Source organism: Hypomesus transpacificus, unplaced genomic scaffold (assembly GCF_021917145.1).
Source record: "Hypomesus transpacificus isolate Combined female unplaced genomic scaffold, fHypTra1 scaffold_111, whole genome shotgun sequence".
Classification (NCBI taxonomy): Eukaryota; Metazoa; Chordata; class Actinopteri; order Osmeriformes; family Osmeridae; genus Hypomesus; species Hypomesus transpacificus.
Window position 1 is genome coordinate 193505 of NW_025813699.1, and position 20039 is coordinate 213543.

The 20039-nt window shown below is 39.2% G+C and overlaps 1 protein-coding gene across 1 annotated transcript; it reads right to left on the reverse strand.

Moving 5' to 3' along the window:
• Window positions 1–968: 968 nt before the first annotated feature.
• dcp2 (decapping mRNA 2) lies at window positions 969–19830 on the reverse strand. Its single transcript, XM_047050373.1, has 11 exons — window positions 19551–19830; window positions 18978–19129; window positions 18500–18627; window positions 18304–18402; window positions 17624–17776; window positions 17375–17487; window positions 15968–16072; window positions 14770–14896; window positions 13791–13880; window positions 7134–7185; window positions 969–3936 (listed from the first exon to the last, which is right to left on the reverse strand). The coding sequence occupies exons 1-11, from the start codon at window positions 19601–19603 to the stop codon at window positions 3797–3799; spliced, it is 1212 nt and encodes a 403-aa protein (XP_046906329.1). The 5' UTR covers window positions 19604–19830; the 3' UTR covers window positions 969–3796.
• Between the last annotated feature and the right edge of the window lie 209 nt (window positions 19831–20039).

Consider the following 20039-nt stretch of genomic DNA (forward strand, 5'->3'; position numbering starts at 1 on the left):
AATTCACGCTTTCCTGAAGTAAGTTTTAATGAATCACTCCTGTCTGTTCAATTATACATGGGCCAGTGTAAAACTTCCAGCTGACTGAACTTACTGAGGGGGTTTAAAAAGTATCAAGCACACTTTTTTAGATTAAGACTGATTTATTTATTTTCGGTTAAAATATATGAAATCAAAAGTATAGCGAAAGTATTTAGCCTACACAGCTGGATGTAGTTTTCAACATTGGAGTGTATAATCCATATGTATGGAATCAATGTTTTAATTTAATATTGGGCATATGCCAGTTATTCAGTATAATGCATTGATACCTTTGGATAGGTTGTGCTCATAAAAGGTTCAGAAGTTTTTTTTGCTTGCAGTGAGACTGCACTGGATATCTTTCTTTTCTTCAGTGGGGAATAAAAAAAACAAAAAGGCATGCATCTCCCAAAATGAAAAGCCAGTGTTATTCAAATGGTACACTGAGTTCATGTCTGATGCTGATCTATAAGTTTCTGTTATCTTTACAGTATATGGTCCATATCGAGGATATGAGGCGTATGTATACGTAGACATACAGGCGTATGTATACGTAGACATACAGGCGTATGTATACAGAGACAAAGGGGGGTAAACATGTGCTTGGATGCTGGGAGAGACAGGAGGTCCTGGGGGTCTGTGTTCTGAGACATTTCCTGCGATTACTACATAAACATACCACCATCATGTGTACTTGTATCTGTTGAAATAATTATTTTAGCTGTCTGTACACTCAGCATATAAAAAACAAAAATTCTGCACAAACACAAAAACGATTATCTTTTAGGACCAATAAAATGACACTAGTTTATTTGAGACCTTTTTCATACGAAACTCACTAAACCATTGGAAAGTTACTCCTAGTCTCTAAAAAAACATGTTTTTCCACTGAAGAAGACAGGTTAATCAGATGATAGTAATGACATGAGGAAGAAAGAGGCCATTAGGACTGACAAGGAAAGTATCTTTATAGAAAACAAAACTCAGGAAATAGCTTCATGGGACAATAGATAAGAAGCAACATGTATGCTAAACTCCTTTACCAAACTATTTAACTGCATATGTTTTACAATGTCAGTGCCATGGAACAGAACCCGTAAAAAAAAAAAAAATACGAATGACATACAAGACATAATCTTATAGCAGAATAAAGAGAAAACAGTAGAGCAGCAATAAAGAAAGTAAAAAAATATATAATAATCAATAGGATGTTTTAACTTTCTTAAAAACTGGACCATCTCTGACAATGTGCCTTAAATCATCTACATGAATAACGTTAACATAAGTGTAATAAAAGTCAAGCATTACCTGTCTCTCACCAAACATGCTTATATGCACCTAAGTGACACAACTCTCTATGTTAACCAAAGGAAAGCCTTGATATTTCATACTGCCTGTAAGCACATCACACACCCCATACCTTCCATTCATCATAAGGCCACAGTAATAGCTAACAATTCGGTCAACAAGTTATCATTCTTTCGGCTGCACTTTATTTTATGGAACACGTGTGCATTAGATGATAAAATTGACTTTCCGGGATGTTATTCAATGTGTCCCCATTGGACACTTGCTACCTTAAGTCTTACATTCCATGATATATTTACCATGTAGTGGATGGTGAAAACTATCACATATGATCAAAAGTACCATTAAATATTGTGCAACCAAAATTTGGAGTAGACAGACAGTAGTTTGTGGTATCAACTCAATCTAACAGTGTTACTAACATGTTGGTACAATTTAGTTCCACAGAAACTCTGTAAAATAGGTACAGATTTCTTTTAACCTATTTATTTACCATGTAACCACTGATATAAGCTGAATCTGATCTCACCAATATTTATGGACAGTGACCAACACAAACATTGACATCTGTCCCTAATACACACAACAACAACAAAAAAATGAAGGTCTACCACAGTGAGATAGGGAAATTACTGTCATGCAAGGATGAGACATCAGCTCAAGATAAAACAGTCTACTCTCCCAAAGTGGGGAGGTGAATTTCGACAATCTCTTAAGAGGTTCCTGCTGACAGTCAGATTGTATCACTTGCCCTATTCAGCAGGGGTCCAACAAACAAACAAACAAGTCACAGATAGAGAATAAAACGCATCCTGACAAGATTCATTATCATCACTTGACTATTCTATGCGACACGTTTCAAGCAAAATCATATGTTGCACTGCACAATGCCCCTTTATTTATCAGAACCTCTATTTTTCTTTTTTGTTCACCCCACAAAATACTAAGATTCTATCTCTAAAAACAATTCTTCAAAAGTATGGTGCGTTTGTTTTTGTAATTTTATTGGTCATAAAATAGGATCTGGTCACTTTTGGGCTCCTGTGACTTAAAACATGGTACTGTATTAATTGTTCTATGCACAGCACCACACAAAAATGGGCCTAGATTTACTACACAGTTCCACACCATGTTTTACAGAGGGGTATGACAGACTGAACACTAGACCAGGGCCACAACCATATCTATACTGTAAACAATTACCTTGTTATCTATGGGAGAAATACTTACATGAGACCCATACACCTAACTGGATTTCTAGAACAAAAATGTATTGACCAAACACACTTATAGCAAGTTTTTGGTCCTTTTTTACTTTCTTCTTTTCATAAAATTGTTGTCATGTTGTTGCAAGGAAACACCATGCTGGTGCATATGCTTAGGAAATCAGTGCAGCTGTGAAAGCCGTGTAGTTCATACAGTAGTCTGAGAAATCTTAACAGGAGCTGCTCAGAGTCCTGCTACCATTTGCCTATCAAGTTAGACTAGCTGCACCCAGCTCTGCTACAGACCCCCAGACATGAAAACAGACAAGGCCATTAGAAATCAGTTAGATACAGAAGGTTGAGGCTACATCAGAGCTGATAATGATCAATGCATTCAAAGCCAATGCTCGGAGAAAACAAAACACACAAAGGGGATTGTTCAGAAGAGTCAAACATTCAGAGCTTCGCAGGTAAAAACGTCATGTATACAACTAAAAGTTGCCGTTATTACATGAGAAATGTACTACGCATTTCCAACAGACAGGGAAATGATCATCTGAACACTCATGAAATATTCCATCCTTCCCAGCTTGACTGAGCTCTAGCATGTTTGGTGTAAAGCATAGTACCATCACTTGTACTAATGCCCTCTTCAGTTCACACAAGCATCCCTGGAAACATTTAAACTGGGAACTCAGTTGGTAAAGTGGCAAAACTGAAACATCTGGATTAAGGAATGAAATATATTGATTTGAAGACACACACTAGAACATTGAACAGGACATGGTCTGGTGCTGAAATAGGACCAAGTTGTTGTTTACACCTGTTTTTCTACAAGGGCTGAATCCCAGTGTTATAATGTAACTTTCAATAAAATTTCTTCTTGTTTGTTTAATGTATTATTGAGTCATTTAACAGATAAGTGTTTGCAGCTGGTTTATCAAATCATGACCTAGGAGTTGGATCCTAACTAGTGAAACTGAAGGCCTAGATTTTCACCTCATTACCCCATTGAAATAAATGCATGATTCACTGCGTGACCCCTAACTAATGCATAACTCAAGTTACGATAAAGCCCTGAATAATGAAACAATATGAGCTAGTTCACTTGTTTTAAACTGGATTTAAAAGTTCAAAAACCTTTGAGAGGCTCTTACAAATGGTCAAAACTCTTATGGCTCAATTTTTCATAGGCCCCTTTACATTTAGAGGCCAGCAGGATGTCACAGAACCAAAGCATTGTTCTGCCATTTCGCTCATTTTCAGGAGTCAAAGATTTTCATGATGGCCTCCCTGTTGAACTTGAAGTTGAGGAAGGATCTGGAGGAAAACAAATGATCACAGTCTCCATTTGAAAGCAACTGGTGGCCGTTGATGGAGCTACCTGGATGTGGTGGTGGGACTGCAATGGAGAGAACAAGGACAGGTTAAGTAAAAGGCTGGTGGAAGGCATCACAAACAGGAAACCTTAACTAAAACCACAAGAAACCTGGTTTTAAATAGTGAAAATGTATATATGATATAAACATCGTATTTTCGGAAATAAACAGCGGTTTATAACCCGATTTTACATTTTCTTGTGGTGGTGCCGTTTATATTTCGAAGCGGCTAACATAACTTTTTTTATAACAAAACAACAGTCAAAACACTTTTTTCGTGAATGCTATTTAAACCGGTTAAGGAGTAGCGTCACACATGTGATCGTTCAATTGCGGGTCCCACAGCGTAACGTCGCATATATGGTTAGCCGGTGAAGCCACCTCCCTGAAATTCGTTTTTGCAGATTGGGATGTCTGCTAGCATGGTAGTAGCATTGCTACAAATATTATGCTAGCTAACTTACCCTGGAAGCTAACTAAAGTTAGCTAGCTACCGTTTCTGAAAAATAACTTGCGCTTTGGGGGCCGTCGGATATATTTAGAACTCAAGCGTCTAAAGGTAAATATTAGTTAATTCCCGGGAAATAGAAAACATACATTCCACACTTTCGTTTTTGAAGTATGATACATGGCATGCTGTACCATAGATATATATATGAAGGCTACATGTCTTACAGCGGAATGGAATAATTTTACATTTTTACAGTCAATTCTACATCTAAAATGTCGAGCAGGGCAGCTTTCAAGAGAAATAGGAATTCTGCTTTTAGCCAGCTGGTCCGATTATTTTTGTGATTTGTTTAAAACTGGCAATCTGATTAAGACTGCGTCCCCGTTTTGACGTTAGCATCAGTCAGACTCGGGTCGCTCACTGGCGGTGTGCACAATGTTGTATTTCACTCCATTCTACACTAGAAACGTCTGGGAGGACTGCCTATTGTAGATACAAGCGTGCTAGCCAGCATCTCGGATTTCTTTAACCAAACCTGTTTCATTCATCATTTGCCTGAGAAAGCGACCTCCGTTAGCCAGGCTATTTTGCCCGAGCCAGACTAGTTTTGCCCGTTCACTCCATTCTACCCCAAAAACGTCAGGGGGGACTGCCTGTTGTAGATACGAGCCTGCTGAAGATAGCCAGCATCTAGTTTTTCTTTAACCGAGCCTGTTTCATTCGTCATTTGCCTGAAAAAGCGACCTCCTTTAGCCAGGCTAGTTTTCCAGATCACTTGGTCAGGCTATTTAAAGGTATCGTGGGTCAAGTGGCTTTTGTGCATAGACAAGTGAAACGTAAATGTACTTGACCAAAGGACAAGTGACTCAAAAAGTTAATGCCAAGCCCTGCAATCCAGTGGCCAGAGATATATGATGACCTGATCGACACTCCAAGTGTAATAGACCCGGGAGAAGTTCGTTTTTTGCAACCGACATGCGCAGTTAAGCCTGCTTGACAGTCGTGTGACTTGGGGTGATAATTGGTCTATTCCCCTCAAAATCCACTTTTCTCAGGATATCATTTTTTGTCTAGTAATTTGAATTCTGAATTTGAAAGGGGAGGCAAAAAATGATACACACTGCTGGGTGTTAGATTTTTTTTAAGTCGCCTTTCTGTTCTAAAAAGCTTTTTAAAATGTTGTTGACGTCATAAACATTGTACGGCCAGAGATACTGCTTGACGGCAAGCTCTGGTCACTTCCACTTTTCTCTCGAGGCATCGACAACACAGCTGACAGGGGAGGCTCTCCCTGTCAATACACATGCTAGAAAGAGTTTTTTTTTTTTTATGTTGTTGCTAATGTTGCTAATGCTCTGACATTCTGGTTTTGCTTCGGATGCCATCAAGTGGGATCTCTGGTCGTAGTCAGTCCTTCACTAACCAATCAGCATTCGTTAGCAGAATGCTAGCGTGTTATGGGCAACAACGACTTACCCTGTATGAAATCGAAAGGACATAAGAACTCGTTCATTCAACCTTCGACCTCTAATCCATGTTGAACATGCAAAAACTACAATAAAATCTGAGATTTCTCAACGACAATCAGGTGAAAGAGACCAATTTAGCCGTTTAGCTCCATACATTCCCATTCATTTTGCACTCAACCGTAATCACTCCCAGTGGAACTCTGGTGAAACTACAACAAAATTCGGTACATTGGGGCTTAATAGGGAGTGGGCAGGCTTTCCGTAAACTGGCTCTGGCGTGGCCATCCGCGTATTCGCATTTAGATACTTTCTGCTTTATAACGGTACTAAAAGAGAATGTCTTAAACAGGCTCTGGTACTAGCTTAAGGCTAATAGAGATGCCCAGCGTCAACTGTGCGGTTCGTGGCTGAAAAAAAAAAAAGTGGCAAAAATTAATCACACGACTGAATTCTGGAGGACCTAAGCTTTCAAACAAGGTATAGCAAATGCATATGCCCTGCAGTGAAATCATTAGAACATCTTATGTTTGCGGCTAATGTAACGCCTGCTTATCGCAGCACAGCAGAGCGCAGGGCAGCAATCTCACCGGCAAACAAATTATATAAACACTCAAGTCATTTTCAAGCCATCCAGTGAAAGGGTGTATTGTTGACTTGTTGGAGCACACGAACATAGCACATCTGGCACAAATCCACCTAATTATTTAATATTTTAGCAGAGGGACTTCTCGGCAACTCTCCATTGAATTGAATGATATCCCCGGTAAACCGGATGTGCCAATACAACGGAAGTGCGGAAAGATGAAAAAGTGGGCAGGGCGGAATAAGGTGAATAGAAATTGCGGCTTATTTTCCGAAAAATACGGTATATTACTCCTGAGTAAAATCTAGTTAGGACAACTTTACAAATGCAACGTTAGATGCCACTCTCAAGCTAGCACTTTTAATACAACGCTAAATGATGGCTCTGGAGTGATAACTTGTGCCATATTGTCATTTTATTCCAAATATCTTTCAGTTTGAGTTGAGGTTTTGTTGCAGTTGCGTCTGTTGGGGGTGGGACAACTTCCATGACGATAGGTTTGCGGAATTTATTTTGTCAAATACCCTTGCAACCCGCCCAATTAAAACCCGCTGTCAGGAGCGTTACACAAACTTAAATTACAATATTTAAATTGAAACTAATGTCTAATACTTTTAGATGCTTACTAATATGTACATAAGACCCTAAATTACATTGAACAATTTTATGGATTTGAGCTTCCTGGGGCTTTAAACTGTAAGCGTAATCCTGAAATACCTGTGTCGAAATTGTCCTGTAGTCTTCTTGGTTGAAGTTTCTTCTCCTCTTTCTGTAAAGATAAAAATAATACATATACACACACAAAGTTAACATATCATACATAGTATGAGCTTTATCTAACACTCAAAATAGCATAACAATCTAACATTTAAGGTAAAAAATCCCTTAAAAAATGTATACAAATCTTATAAAAAATATGCATGTTGCATCTGGTCTTGCCAGTAATGGATGAACAAAATCTAATTGATGTCAGGGTTTTTCCTGGGTTAAAATGGGTCTTCGGTGCTCCAAAAAAAACAAAAAACGAAACAGTCTGTATTAGAGGCTACCGTGTCACCTTATTTGCAGACATTTATGTTTTTTTTTTACCATTTCATAAATAATGGAGGCTTTACTTGAGGAAATAATTTTGCTTCCACTTTAGATTAAAATAGATAGGCTAATAGATTGACAATAGTCCAAGCCCCATGGTGCTATCATGTATGGTTCAAAGATTATCAAGGTTTACCTCTTTACATATTAGGGGCTGTCCCCACTTAGTCGACTAATCGATTTTCTGGTCGATATGCTCTTGGTCGACCAAGATTTTTTTAGTCGAGCTGCCATATGGCAGTGTGAGATCTGACTCCCGCTTGTGTCATCACTGCTGAATTAACGAAATGTTCAACAGAAATTGTAGATTATATTATTTAAGACAAATAAACCAACTCAAAAAATATATAATTTAAGAGAAAAGGGGTTACTGTTTTCCTTATTTTTAATCTGCGCTTTGTTTTGGTTTGGTATTTTGCACACGGCACAAGCACAATTGGCTGCAGAACTACAAACTCTGCCATAGCCTACTTTGTCGGTATTATTAGTCAAAATGGCAAAGAAATCTGTGGTATGGCAGTATTTCATTAAAAGTCAATTTACATTTACAAAGTACCGGGTGACGTTGAATGCAAACTCTGCCAACAACGGTTTATTTTTCATACTTCGACGTCGAATATGATGTAGCCTACCACCTGAAAAACGTAAGTTGGCCTAGCCCTACTTCGCTCATGCTAACGCGCTGGGTTGAAAAATGAATATGCCTATTATAAGAAACACATCCAAATCGAATGACATTATCTTCTCCGGCCAAGACAACAAAATCTTTCTCTGTTGCAACGTTCCCCACTCAGCTTCTAACTAAATAAATTTGCATGCTTGTCGTATGCAAACTACTGAAATGTATATCAATAGAATCTAGAACTAACCAGTGGTCAGAAACGAAACACACAAATTATGAAATTCAAGTTTATCTATTATTACTATTCATTTTTATTATACAAACTAAGCTAAGGGGAGGCAGTCAGTTGCAGGGGTCACATCCAGCTTGTGAACATTTCACCCTTCGCTTTTTGTTGACCGCCTGATAGAAGGATCTGACAAAGCCATGATAGTCTATCAATGCGACCACTATTGATCAAAACAGAACGAGGGTTCGGCTGTACTTGAAAAATACTATTAAACATATTCGCGGACATGCACTGCACAAGTGATTAATTACGATGACGGCTCCAATAGAAGTTATAGCGCATAGAACTTTATATATATTTTCTAATCAATGTATGTACACTATATATTATCATTTCAGGTTAAGAATACCAATGGAGGCTGCGTTGGAAATCGTTAATCAAACTTTTGTCAGCATTTTGAATGGAAATTTCAATTGCATTTGTACAGGTGTATTCGTAAACGTCGGGCTGGCCCTCGCAGCGGAACAACAGTTTAGTGGCCACTCTGTCCATTCGCGCACCTCACAGTACCGTATTGATCAGACTAGAAGACACGCTTATCAACTCAATTACTATTGATCAAACAGAACGAAGGTTTGGCTGTAGCCTACTTGAAACATACTATTGAGAATATATTCGCTGACATGCATTGCACGCGTGATGAACACAGCTTTTATTTTTTTATCGCAGACTTTTTTGGGGGCTAAGGCGCTCGGGATTTGTCATAGGCGCTCAGGAAACCGCCTTAGGCGCGCGCCCACATTTTCTCTATGCAGGAAAAACCCTGGATGTACAGTCATGTGAAAAGAAAATACACCCTCCTTGAATTCTATGGTTCTACGCATCAGGACACAATATAAAATAACCTGGGTTCTCATTTATAAAACTGTGCGTAGGATTCTTACTAAAAGTGTACGTACGCCCAAAAGCCTAAAATGGCGTACGCACGTTTTTTCTAAATCTGAATTTTTGTGTGCGTACGCCATTTTAGGCATTTTAGGCACACCTGTACGCAATGTTCCCTTTATAAATCACAGATTACCCACAAGTGTGCGTACGTGAATCAGCAGTACCCCGCCCTGAACACGCCAATTTTTAACCATAAATAGTCAATGCAAAGCACCTCATGAATGCAAATCTAGTATCGCATCATGACCCTGGCATACGATTGTTCTTTACGGTGAATCATAGCGCATGACAACTTCTCAAACACTGTTAGCCTATTGGTGGAGCCCGAAAACTTGAATTTGGTGGCCGGTAGATCACCAATTTAAAAAAACTGTGCGAGTGGCGTCAACTGTGCCAGTGATACCGCGAGTCGAGATACAATTAGAAAACAAAAGCGTTTTGTTATGAACAGTAATCTATTAAAGTCTGGACTGATAACGAGGACGTAGAGTGTAGCAATTGCACGGGAGCTTTACAACTGTATTTGACATATGAGGATATTTGCACAGTATTAAATAAATATATTTAGTTATACACTGTGTTCTGCAGTTATATAAAGGCAGGATATGTGATGTTATCATTATGTGTTGTGGGGGAATCTCCCGCTACTACACTCCCGTAGGGGACAATCAAATGTGTGTGAGGAAAACAAAATATATAAATATTACGAGTATAATGTTCTTCCCACATTCAATTTTTGCAGTCTGACTACAGTACAGTCATCTGCGTCGCCAATTCTGTTAACTGTTTCCAAAATGTGCGTTGGCCTACACGAGGGTCAGAGTTTGCGTGGAGGACCACACATTCTCCCCCTTAAAGTTTTTTTTTAAATAAAGCACAACCGTAGCGTGGAAAGTGGCGTACGCACATTCAGTTTTGTGCGTACGTAAGCTTTATAAATGAGATACATCTTTTGATTCAATAGTTTGTAGAACCACTTTTAGCAGAACTTAAAGTAATCGTTTTTTTAAAGACTTTCTCACACTATTGTGGAGGAATTTTGGCCCACTATTCTTGGGGTCCCGCCACAGCATTTCAATTGAGTTGAGGTCTGGACTTTGAGCCATTGCAACACCTTGATTCTTTTATTTTACAGACATTCTGTTGTAGATTTGCTGGTGTGCTTGGAAACCTTATCCTGTTGTATGACCCAATTTTGGAAAAGTCTTAGCTGTCGGGCAGATGGCCTCACATTTGACTCTAGAATACTTTGGCAGGGTTTTTCCTACATAGAGAAAATGTTGGCGCGCGCCAAAGCCGTTTTCCCAAGCGCCAATGACAAATCCCGAGCGCCAAAGGCAAAAAAAGTCAGCAATGAAGAAAAGAAAAAACCTGTGTTCATCACGCGTGCAATGCATGTCAGCGAATATGTTCTCAATAGTATGTTTCAAGTAGGCTACAGCCAAACCCTCATTCTGTTTTGATCAATAATAATCCAGTTGAAAAGCGTGTCTTCTTGTCTGATCAATACGCAACTGTGAGGTGCGCGAATGGACAGAGCGGCCACTAAACTGTCGTTCCGCTGCGAAGGCCAGCCTGACGTGCACGAATAGTACACCTGTAGCCTACAAATGCAAATTAAATTTCCACTCAAAATGCTGACAAAAGTTTGATTTACGATTTCAAACGCAGCCTCCATTGGTATTCTTAACCTGGAATGATAACATAGTGCAGTGTTTCCTCAATGGCTAAATTTCTGCCGCCACGGTATTAGAAATCAGGCTGTACAAAGGTTTAGTCCGTATAGCCTATCAACAGTGATTGTTGGAGTGCATGTCGGAGAATAGCACAGACACGCGCTTCACACCGCAGTTGAGATTCCGTGTGTGCATCCTTGAGAACTGTAAATCGTATAACTTATGTTGTCAGTTCTTAAGCCCGTTATTCTATAAGTCTATAGTTCTTGCAAATTTAAATCAAATTAACTGGGGCCTCATGTATAAACGTTGCGTACGGACAAAAAGCTTGCGTACGATGGTTTTCACGCACACTTTGTGATGTATAAAGATTTACTTGACGTGAGAATGTGCGGGCCGTCACGGAAACTTTTGAGCAGACGTGAGAATGTGCGGACCGTCCGCAAAGTCTTGTCTGGCTCCGTAACATGGCGAATTCTAACTGAAAAGTGCCGAGACTCACCAAACATTACAAAATAAAGTTTCCACTAGTACGTTTATGACGTTAACTATTCAACAAACATAAAAATAAACGTTTGATCATTAATGTGGATGATCATATCAAAATGCCAAAACCCAAAACGGGAAATGCTATATAGCCTTCTGTTTATACCGCCACCACTTAATAACTTCTGTTAAACTTGAGTCTGTCAAACGAACGACAAAATCATGCTGTTACGATGCGCCACCACTCGTTTATTCATTTAAAGTTTTATATTGGACCATTTCTTCTTAATTTCTGCCATGGTCCGGTTCTCTGAACCCACAGCATTGATGGCCCTATAATAATAATAATGATAATTTTATTTGTAATGCACTTTACATTTAGCTAAATCTCAAAGTGCTGTCTTTTGTCACTAATATCTGATGACAGGCCGCCAAACAGGACACATTTTCTCGCCTCCACCTCTGTTGTCAGAACCGCAATCTCACAGTCACACGAATATTTTTGTGCGTAGGTAGTCTTCGAGTTTTGCCCGTACGCCATTTTCTGGTATGAAAGCTGCGCAATCCTTTATACATGAGGCCCCTGGTGATTTTCGTTGTTTGTATTCTTCCCCTGCAATAGCATCTGCTATTGCACATGTCTGTTGATTTGATAGCGATTGCTGCCCTTTCTCAGGTCTGTATTTTAGGTGCATTATTATGCTGAAGTAGTTTTAATTAATAAAAAGTGGGTTTAATGTTAATATTTGCTACAGAATGCTTAGCCTATCAAGATCAAATGAAGCAGGCAGTGTACATGCTTCAGAGTGGCCTACCTTAATCAATAGGCTAGGCTACTGACCATTTACAATAAGTTGTTACGTCAATTATTAATTGGCAGCATTTATGCCATTTAGAACATAATTTATAACTTTATTGCTTTAGGGGAAATAGGACGAAAATATGTGTGTGTGTGTGTGTGTGGGGGGGGTGCAAAACACTTGGGAATAAATACATTGATTAGAAATAAGAAAAACAAAGAATATATATATATACATATATTATTATTTTTTTGCACCGAAGACCCATTTTGACCCAGGAAAAACCCTGCTTTGGTATACAGAGGAGTTCAAGGTTGACTTAATGCTTGAGGTGCCCAGGTCCTGTGGCTGCAATACAAGCCCAAATCATTACTGTACCCATCCACCACCATGCTTGACAGGTGGCATGAGGTGTATGCTGTGTTTGGTTTTTACCAAATGTGTGGCAATGTGCATCATGGCCAAACATCTCCACTTTGGTCTTGTCTGTCCAAAGGACATTGTTCCAGAAGTCGTGGACAATTTGCTGGAGCGTGTCTGACGTGGAACTGTCTTGAATGTTTTCCACTTGAGAATAATCTCATATTTATAATTATGGACTTTAAATTGTTTGGAAATTGCCTCATAAATCCTTCTCAGATTGATGGGCAGCAACACTTGCTTTTGCAAGGTAATTGCTGATGTCTTTCCTCCTTGCCATTGTATAACACACACCTAAATGATCCAGACCAGCAAACTGCTAAAAACTGCTAAAAGGCTTTTATAGAGGTGGTCATACTTGCTGATGATCCATTAATCTAGGGCATTTGATTAGAAACACATGGCTACTACTTAGCCTCTAAATTACTAGGAAAGCAACAAGAGTGAAGAGATGGCTCCAGTGAGGCGTTGTTTTCGATAAATAAATCATGACACACAATATGCCATGTGTTGCTGTTCATCTAAGGTTGTATTAATCACATTTTAAGACCTGCTAAGTACCAGATTACTTTTTTTATGCTCTGATACATAAATCCATAGAATTAAAAGAGGGTGTACTTTATTTTTCAAATGACTATCCTCCAAGGAATATTTTACTTTATGAGTATTTGGCCATCTATGACCACCCAAGCTAAAACGGCTTAGTTATTAGTTCCTCTATATTCTCAAATAGTTGTCTCTGTTTCTGAGAAATGTTGTATTGGCAAGGGGGTAGACCAATAATTGTGAGACTAATGTTTCTGAATTAAATAATTTCTTGATGATTATGTAATCTTTTTTGTGGCCATTGTTCTTGACTTTGCCTAATTTCAATCATAATCATATGTGTACACATTATTACATATGTCCACAATTTAAGTACATTAACATAATAATCAACAATATAACCATTTATGTTCCAAGGAAGTTAAATAACCCTGGTAATGCCCACATCCATCAACAGATGTTTGATTTGACTAAATGATAGTCAAACCACATTCTAAAATGATTATTTCAATTTGGACCCAGGGTGATATTAATACTCATTGAAGCTAGTTTCACCTGCTGGCTACTGACTCCATTGTCATTGGCCCTTTTCTTTAGGTTAACAGAGTCCTGATGTTTCTTTCCATTGCCTTTCACACTGAGATTCTGTCATGAAAAAACACATATTTGAAAGGTTTGGAACAGGTATACAGGCATATTGTGCAACTATTGAGAAATACACTGAAAGTGTGTACACATCCCCCCCTGATGGTCACAGACAAGAATGTCAAGCTGATAAACCAAAACATATTACTGTTGAGTGAACCAATGCTCAAATGCACAACTGTTTTACTTATCAGTGTTTCCCACACATTGATTTAATTGTGGTGGCCCGCCAAAAAATAGTAAAAAAAATCATTGTAGAACTGCGCACACAGCATGTTGATTCACTCAGCCCCATCTTTCCCCGCTCTCTCTCACTCACTACAACGGACACATCTGAGAATAGCCCCCTCTCTCCGTGCACGCTCTGAATCAATGAGCGGGACGAACGGCTTTTTCCGAAAATCAGCAGGAGAATCAATCCAGAGTTTACAAACGGTTAGTATCATAATTCTGTGCACAAATGTGTCAAACAGATATATTCAAATTAAATATAATAATATTCATAGTTAAATACATTCAGCAAATATAACGATGAGTCCAACTTTATATTACGTAAAGCTCCAAAAACTATTTTGCACTCAAATTAATGCAAAATTAATTCTCGCCAGCAACGCCCACTTGCATTTCTTGTTGAAGTCCCAATCTATACTCACATCTAACCGCTACTAGGACATAGGTTTGGACTGAGGCCCAAATTTTTACAACGTCCGGCTCCGCCCCTGCCTACCACTACAAATGTAAATCACATTATGTGGGAAACACTGCTTGGTTAGATAAAATGACAGTATCCAAGCACTAAAAAGTCAGAAGGTTCTGTGTTTTATCCGTCCATGTCTGATCCCCTGAAAGCTAATTATACAACATAATAAATGCAAGTTAAGTGACAAACCTTGACTGTTAAGAGTTCCGACAGCTCATACTGGCTCAGCTGTCCGAGAGGCTTGGCTTGCTTGTGCTTGCCCCAAGAATCTCCTGGAGAAGCTTCAGTTAGTGGCTGGGCCCGTCTGTGCTTGGACCTTAAGTGGGAGAGGCCATGATCAATATTAAAAGGTAATATCTAATGTTTTTCTAGTTTGGTGTGGAGAGCCACCATAGCACTGGTTCGGTAAAACAACTTTATACATTTCATTGAGTGCTTGAATTAACTATAATGAAGTTTAACTGTGGGAGTCAGATGGCTGAGCGGTGAGGGAGTCGGGTTAGTAATCAGAAGGATGCCGGATCGATTCCCCGCTGTGCCAAATGACGCTGTGTCCTTGGGCAAGGCACCTCAACCTACTTGCCTTGGGGGGAATGTCCCTGTACTTACTGTAAGTCGCTCTGGATAAGAGCGTCTGCTAAATGACTAAATGTAAATGTAACTTCAGCTTTCATACCCTACTTAAGGTAATAACGTGCTTAACCGGGCATTCCATATTTAGTGTTTCCTACAGAGAGGGGGGGAGGTTGTTTCATGTCAGACAGATTTAATACAACTTTATTGTATTAAATATTAATCCAAAATTATTCACACCGTCACAAAATTAACAACAAACAAATAATTTCTGCATATGCAGGTAGCAACGCTAGTGCTAAATAACTATTTAACTGGTCGGCTCCATGACGCCGGGTAAGTAGCTATCTCCTGAGACTTCTCACCAAACGAAGAGGAACCTTCGATTAAGACATGTTCGTAGGTACCTAGTGAAAAGTAGCCTCAACTTTCCTAGACCTTTAGCTTCGGCATTAATGCTGAAGGCTCGCTGATATAGCTGTCGGTCTTACAAGAACGGCGTAGGTATGCCGTTCTGTTGCTAACGTGTGCTGACGTTGTGACTGTGTGTATGCGAGAAAGACGCGTGAGTGACAGAGAGACGGAGGGAGAGCAGGAAAAGGAAATGCAGCTGAACGAATACGCTGCGCGTTTTAACCTAAATAGTGATAAATAAATAAAATTATGAAACGCAATATGTGGTGGCCGGTGTTGATTCTGTGGCACACTGCCACAAATTAATCTGTGTGTGGGAAACACTGATATTGTTTTAAAAGGAAAACTAAAGAGAGCCACTGCCATAAAGAGATCCTTTCAATCGAGGCTTGACATTTACCAAGTTTTGTCCAGAGGTTTGCATGGAGTACTGCCATTGGATGCAAAATCCTCATCGCTGTCTGTGGACTCTCCCTTGAGCTTGTTGATCCATTCTCTGAGTGGTCTGTAGGTAAAAGAGAAAAAGGAATAATAGTAAAATCTATTTGACCAGGAAAAGCTCATTGAGATTTTAAATCTGTTAGCCTGGCCATGCCAGACCAATTCGCACATGCGTATTAGTCTAGAACCTCTCAGTTAATTTTCGATTTCCAAGTGACATTATCAACGGGCGCAGACGATGTGCAGTCATTGGAATAAACCCACTCCATATGAGATAAATGATTGTGATTGGCCAGGCACTTTCCATGCCAGAAAGAAGTCTGTTTGTATGGGATGATGGCTTAACCAACAAGCCAGAGCAAATGAAACATGACCTTGCAGATTAATCTGGTTCCCACTTTACGAAGAGGTCCATGATGAGTTCTTATAATACTATTAAATTGTGACAAACAGTACATTATTTACAGGGTTCTAAATTAACACCCGCCAACCCGCCAAATGAGGGTTAAAATTCATTTTGGAGGGTGTTAATAAAAACTCAGACAGTTTGGCCGGTGATACATGAATGATACATAAGGCTCTGTTCCCGGCATGGTTCTCGGTCATTTATTCCCCTGGCAGTACTTTCCAAAGTTAAGTTTCCCATGAACACTGTGCCGTTATGCTACATAATAACGTTTTATACACCCATTGGCAGTTTGAAGTGAAACCAGTGCGAGAAACTGTGGAAACAAACGGAGCGTCCACCAGAAAACACAAGGAAGAAGTAAAACGAAGCATAGAGGATCATAGGAGCACTAGATATTGGATATTGATACTAGGATATTGATAGCACTAGAGAAACGCAGAAAATAAAATGTAACGGGTCGGGAATGGCTTGTGTTTGACAATGAAAATGTTGTCATGTTTTGTAAGGATTGCCGCGTGTAGTCTACGCATAAGAAACATTAAGTTGCTTACTGACACAGTCTTCTGTAATGTAAATACACTGTTCTTAATAAAGAGTATATTAGGTTGGTTTAATTAATCCCTGCTTAGGACAAAAACATTACTGTTAATGCACGGGCAGGAGTCAATCTCATGACGCAAATGGACATTTTAGCCATTTACAATAAATTGTGTAGAATGATTATATGCATTCAGTGAAACTCATAATTGTTCTTATTTTCATCGATAAATTTGGCTAGTGGAAATTCTGATTGGCTGGTAAATTTAGAAAGTTACCAGCCACATTGGCTGGTGATCAAAAAAGTTAATTTCGAACCCTGATTATAAAAAATAAAAAAGGTAATATGGGTTAGACCATAATTTCCCATATACCCATGTGTATATCAGTAGATGACCCCACTCTTCAGGACGCACCTACCTTACAAAAGGAATGGCCATGAAAAACTTGTTGGGGGCAAGACCTAGTTTAGACTTCGGTGTCATGTCACTCCTGTGACAAGGTAGTTTTTCAATAGGAAACCACTCAATATTCTGGGAAAAAGAATTGAGAAAAATACATTTTGGTCATCATCTCACTGATTATAACTGAGTTAAATGTTAAAAGTTACACCAATAAATTCTACCACAAACAGGAATAAGAGATGGGAAAATAGATAAGCAACTGTACCCTTATTTCCTTCCTTGTTTTGGGGTTGAACTTGGTCTCCTTAGATACCCCAGGTATTATGTACAATCTGGCCAACTGATCCATGATTTTCTGCTCAATGTACGTGTCTTTGCAGATGCGATCTCTGATATCAAAACCAGTCTCCTCCAAAACCTTTGCAGGAAAGACAAACCTCAGGGCTCCAGACTGCGACCACGTTTTTTTAGACCGTGCAAGTATTTTTGACAACTACTCGCACATGTGCGACCTGCAAATTATACTTTATTTTGTTGTTGTTGAAAAACGAGGAGGGAGAAAGTCTGCCAGAGTTGGCCAATGTGTGTGAGGGGTGAGGGTCGCTGAGTGATTAGTCAACTGCGTGGGTTACGTCATCTACACTCATGTGTCTCGCTTTCATGGTGTCACACTAATCGTCCATAAAAGTCAAACATGGCAATTAAATGTGACCGTGAATTTAGGGCAGGGTGATATGACGATATCTAAAAATCTCCATTAAAGTTAAGAATAAAGATGAAGTTGAGTTGGTTATGATGTTCTGCCTGCCTGTGCCCCTAGAGATCAGTTAGTGCCTACAGTTCTCCTAGTAATTTTTTTTTGTCTGGAGCCCTGATTACATGACAGACTGTGGTGATCGATATGGCCTATTATATGGAATTATTCACACTCAGTAATTTACTCACTTCACGAACTGCACAGTCATGGGGAGCCTCATCCTCATTGACTTTTCCTTTTGGAAAACCCCACCCCGACTTGGCCAAATAGCCTTGAACAAGTAATGCCTGCAGAATAAAATAGCATGGGCCATTCCCATATATTTAATTAGCATGTTAATGATAAAAATAACATATTCCATAGCTCAAAGTACATTATACTTACATTGTCCAGCGTCTCATCTAGAATAATTGCACCGTAGGTTGGAACACCCATTTTATACTCTTTCCATTGCTCTAAAACTCTCTGTACATCCCCCCCTTGGGGAAGCAAGAATGGACAATGATTAAAAAGTATATTGTGGTCAAGGAGCATATTGTATATGCTTTGGTCAACAAAAAAGTGACTAGGGCAGTTTTATCAAAATATCATAAAGCTAGAAGTGCTATATTGTTGACAATGTCCTTGAAACATGTAGGTGTGAATGTACTGGGTAATTATGAGGGATCAATGCATATCTGACCATTACATCATTATGAATCAGAATAAAATACCTTGAGAATACCTTAAAAATACCTAAAGAAAACCTGGAGAATACCTTGGAAATTTGACGTGTCAATCAAATTTTCCTCTTAAGGTATTTAATGCTGACACATGATGAAATAACTATTTGCTTGGCATTATTATTGCCAGAAAAGGATATCAGCCTTAGCAAAGTCCCTTATCCCACACTGAGGTAGTCCTGGTGCATTCTCCATGCAGAAGTCCAGGTAGAACCAGTGTGCCAGCTCGATCTGGAAGCACACACGAATGGCATTGTCCCTCTCTTCACTAGGGATGTGGAGGATGAATCGACTGGAGGATAAACGTGAAGAAGAGAGGGATATTAAGGAGGGAGATGAGCTTCTGGTCAAATATGAAGCATTAATAGTGTTTCCTAAATGGATTTTAGGCCCAAAATGTAATACAACAGTCTACTTAAAGTGAGGTAATATTGTAAACATGCATTTAACACCAACAACAGCGCGCACAAAAAAAGACAACTACATAGCTGGCAGAACAACAACAAAATAACAATTTCGGTAAATAAATGTTCTACATAAAACAGAACCTAGCTGGCGAGCGCCGAGGAAGACAACATCCACATGACGCTTAGCTCACCTTAGTTATGCTGACAGGCATACGGACCACAAACGCTGTTAGCATTAATATAAATGTATTTCCCTAAACGTGTGTCCATTTAAGTATTATGACAAACGAAAGCTCAACAGTTTACCTGCAGAGATCGTCTAAGACGCCTGTTGGAATCTCCACTCTTTTTGTTTCCATGTTGAGTGTAAACACATGCCGAGCACGCAAAGTAGGCTACTTTTGGCAGAAACAAACAGCGCAAGAGCGAGCAGGCTACGATTCCTTCAAGTTACTAAACATCTGCATATCGATCCGGCCGTGTAAAAGTACCAGGTTAATAAAATATATCATAAGAAAAACTGCTAAATACATGGAGCTAGCGAGTTAGCTAACTAAAAACAAACCACGATGGCACAATAACAAATAAGGGCTGGACTTGGACGAAGAAAAATTATTGGTCCAATCGTACATCGAGAAAAGCGGACCAAATAGAAAACTTGAAATACTATTCGATCCTTGTACTGTCTGTCTAAATCCATTGTCCTATCAAATTGCGCAACTAGTTGTGCGCAACTAATTAGGTTTGGTTGAGAGATCATGGAAACGGCAATAATACTAGCCTATACATGGATAT

What these genes read in the sequence shown, in the direction of transcription:
- dcp2 (XM_047050373.1), bottom strand. Translation starts at nt 19,603, where the DNA reads ATGGAAACAAAAAGAGTGGAGATTCCAACAGGCGTCTTAGACGATCTC. An exon ending in AAGGGACTTTGCTAAGGCTG is followed by an intron (nt 18,628 to 18,977) that starts ATATCCTTTTCT and finishes ACCACAATATAC; the next exon opens with TTTTTAATCATTGTCCATTC. An exon ending in ATGACTGTGCAGTTCGTGAA is followed by an intron (nt 17,777 to 18,303) that starts GTGAGTAAATTA and finishes TTTCCTGCAAAG; the next exon opens with GTTTTGGAGGAGACTGGTTT.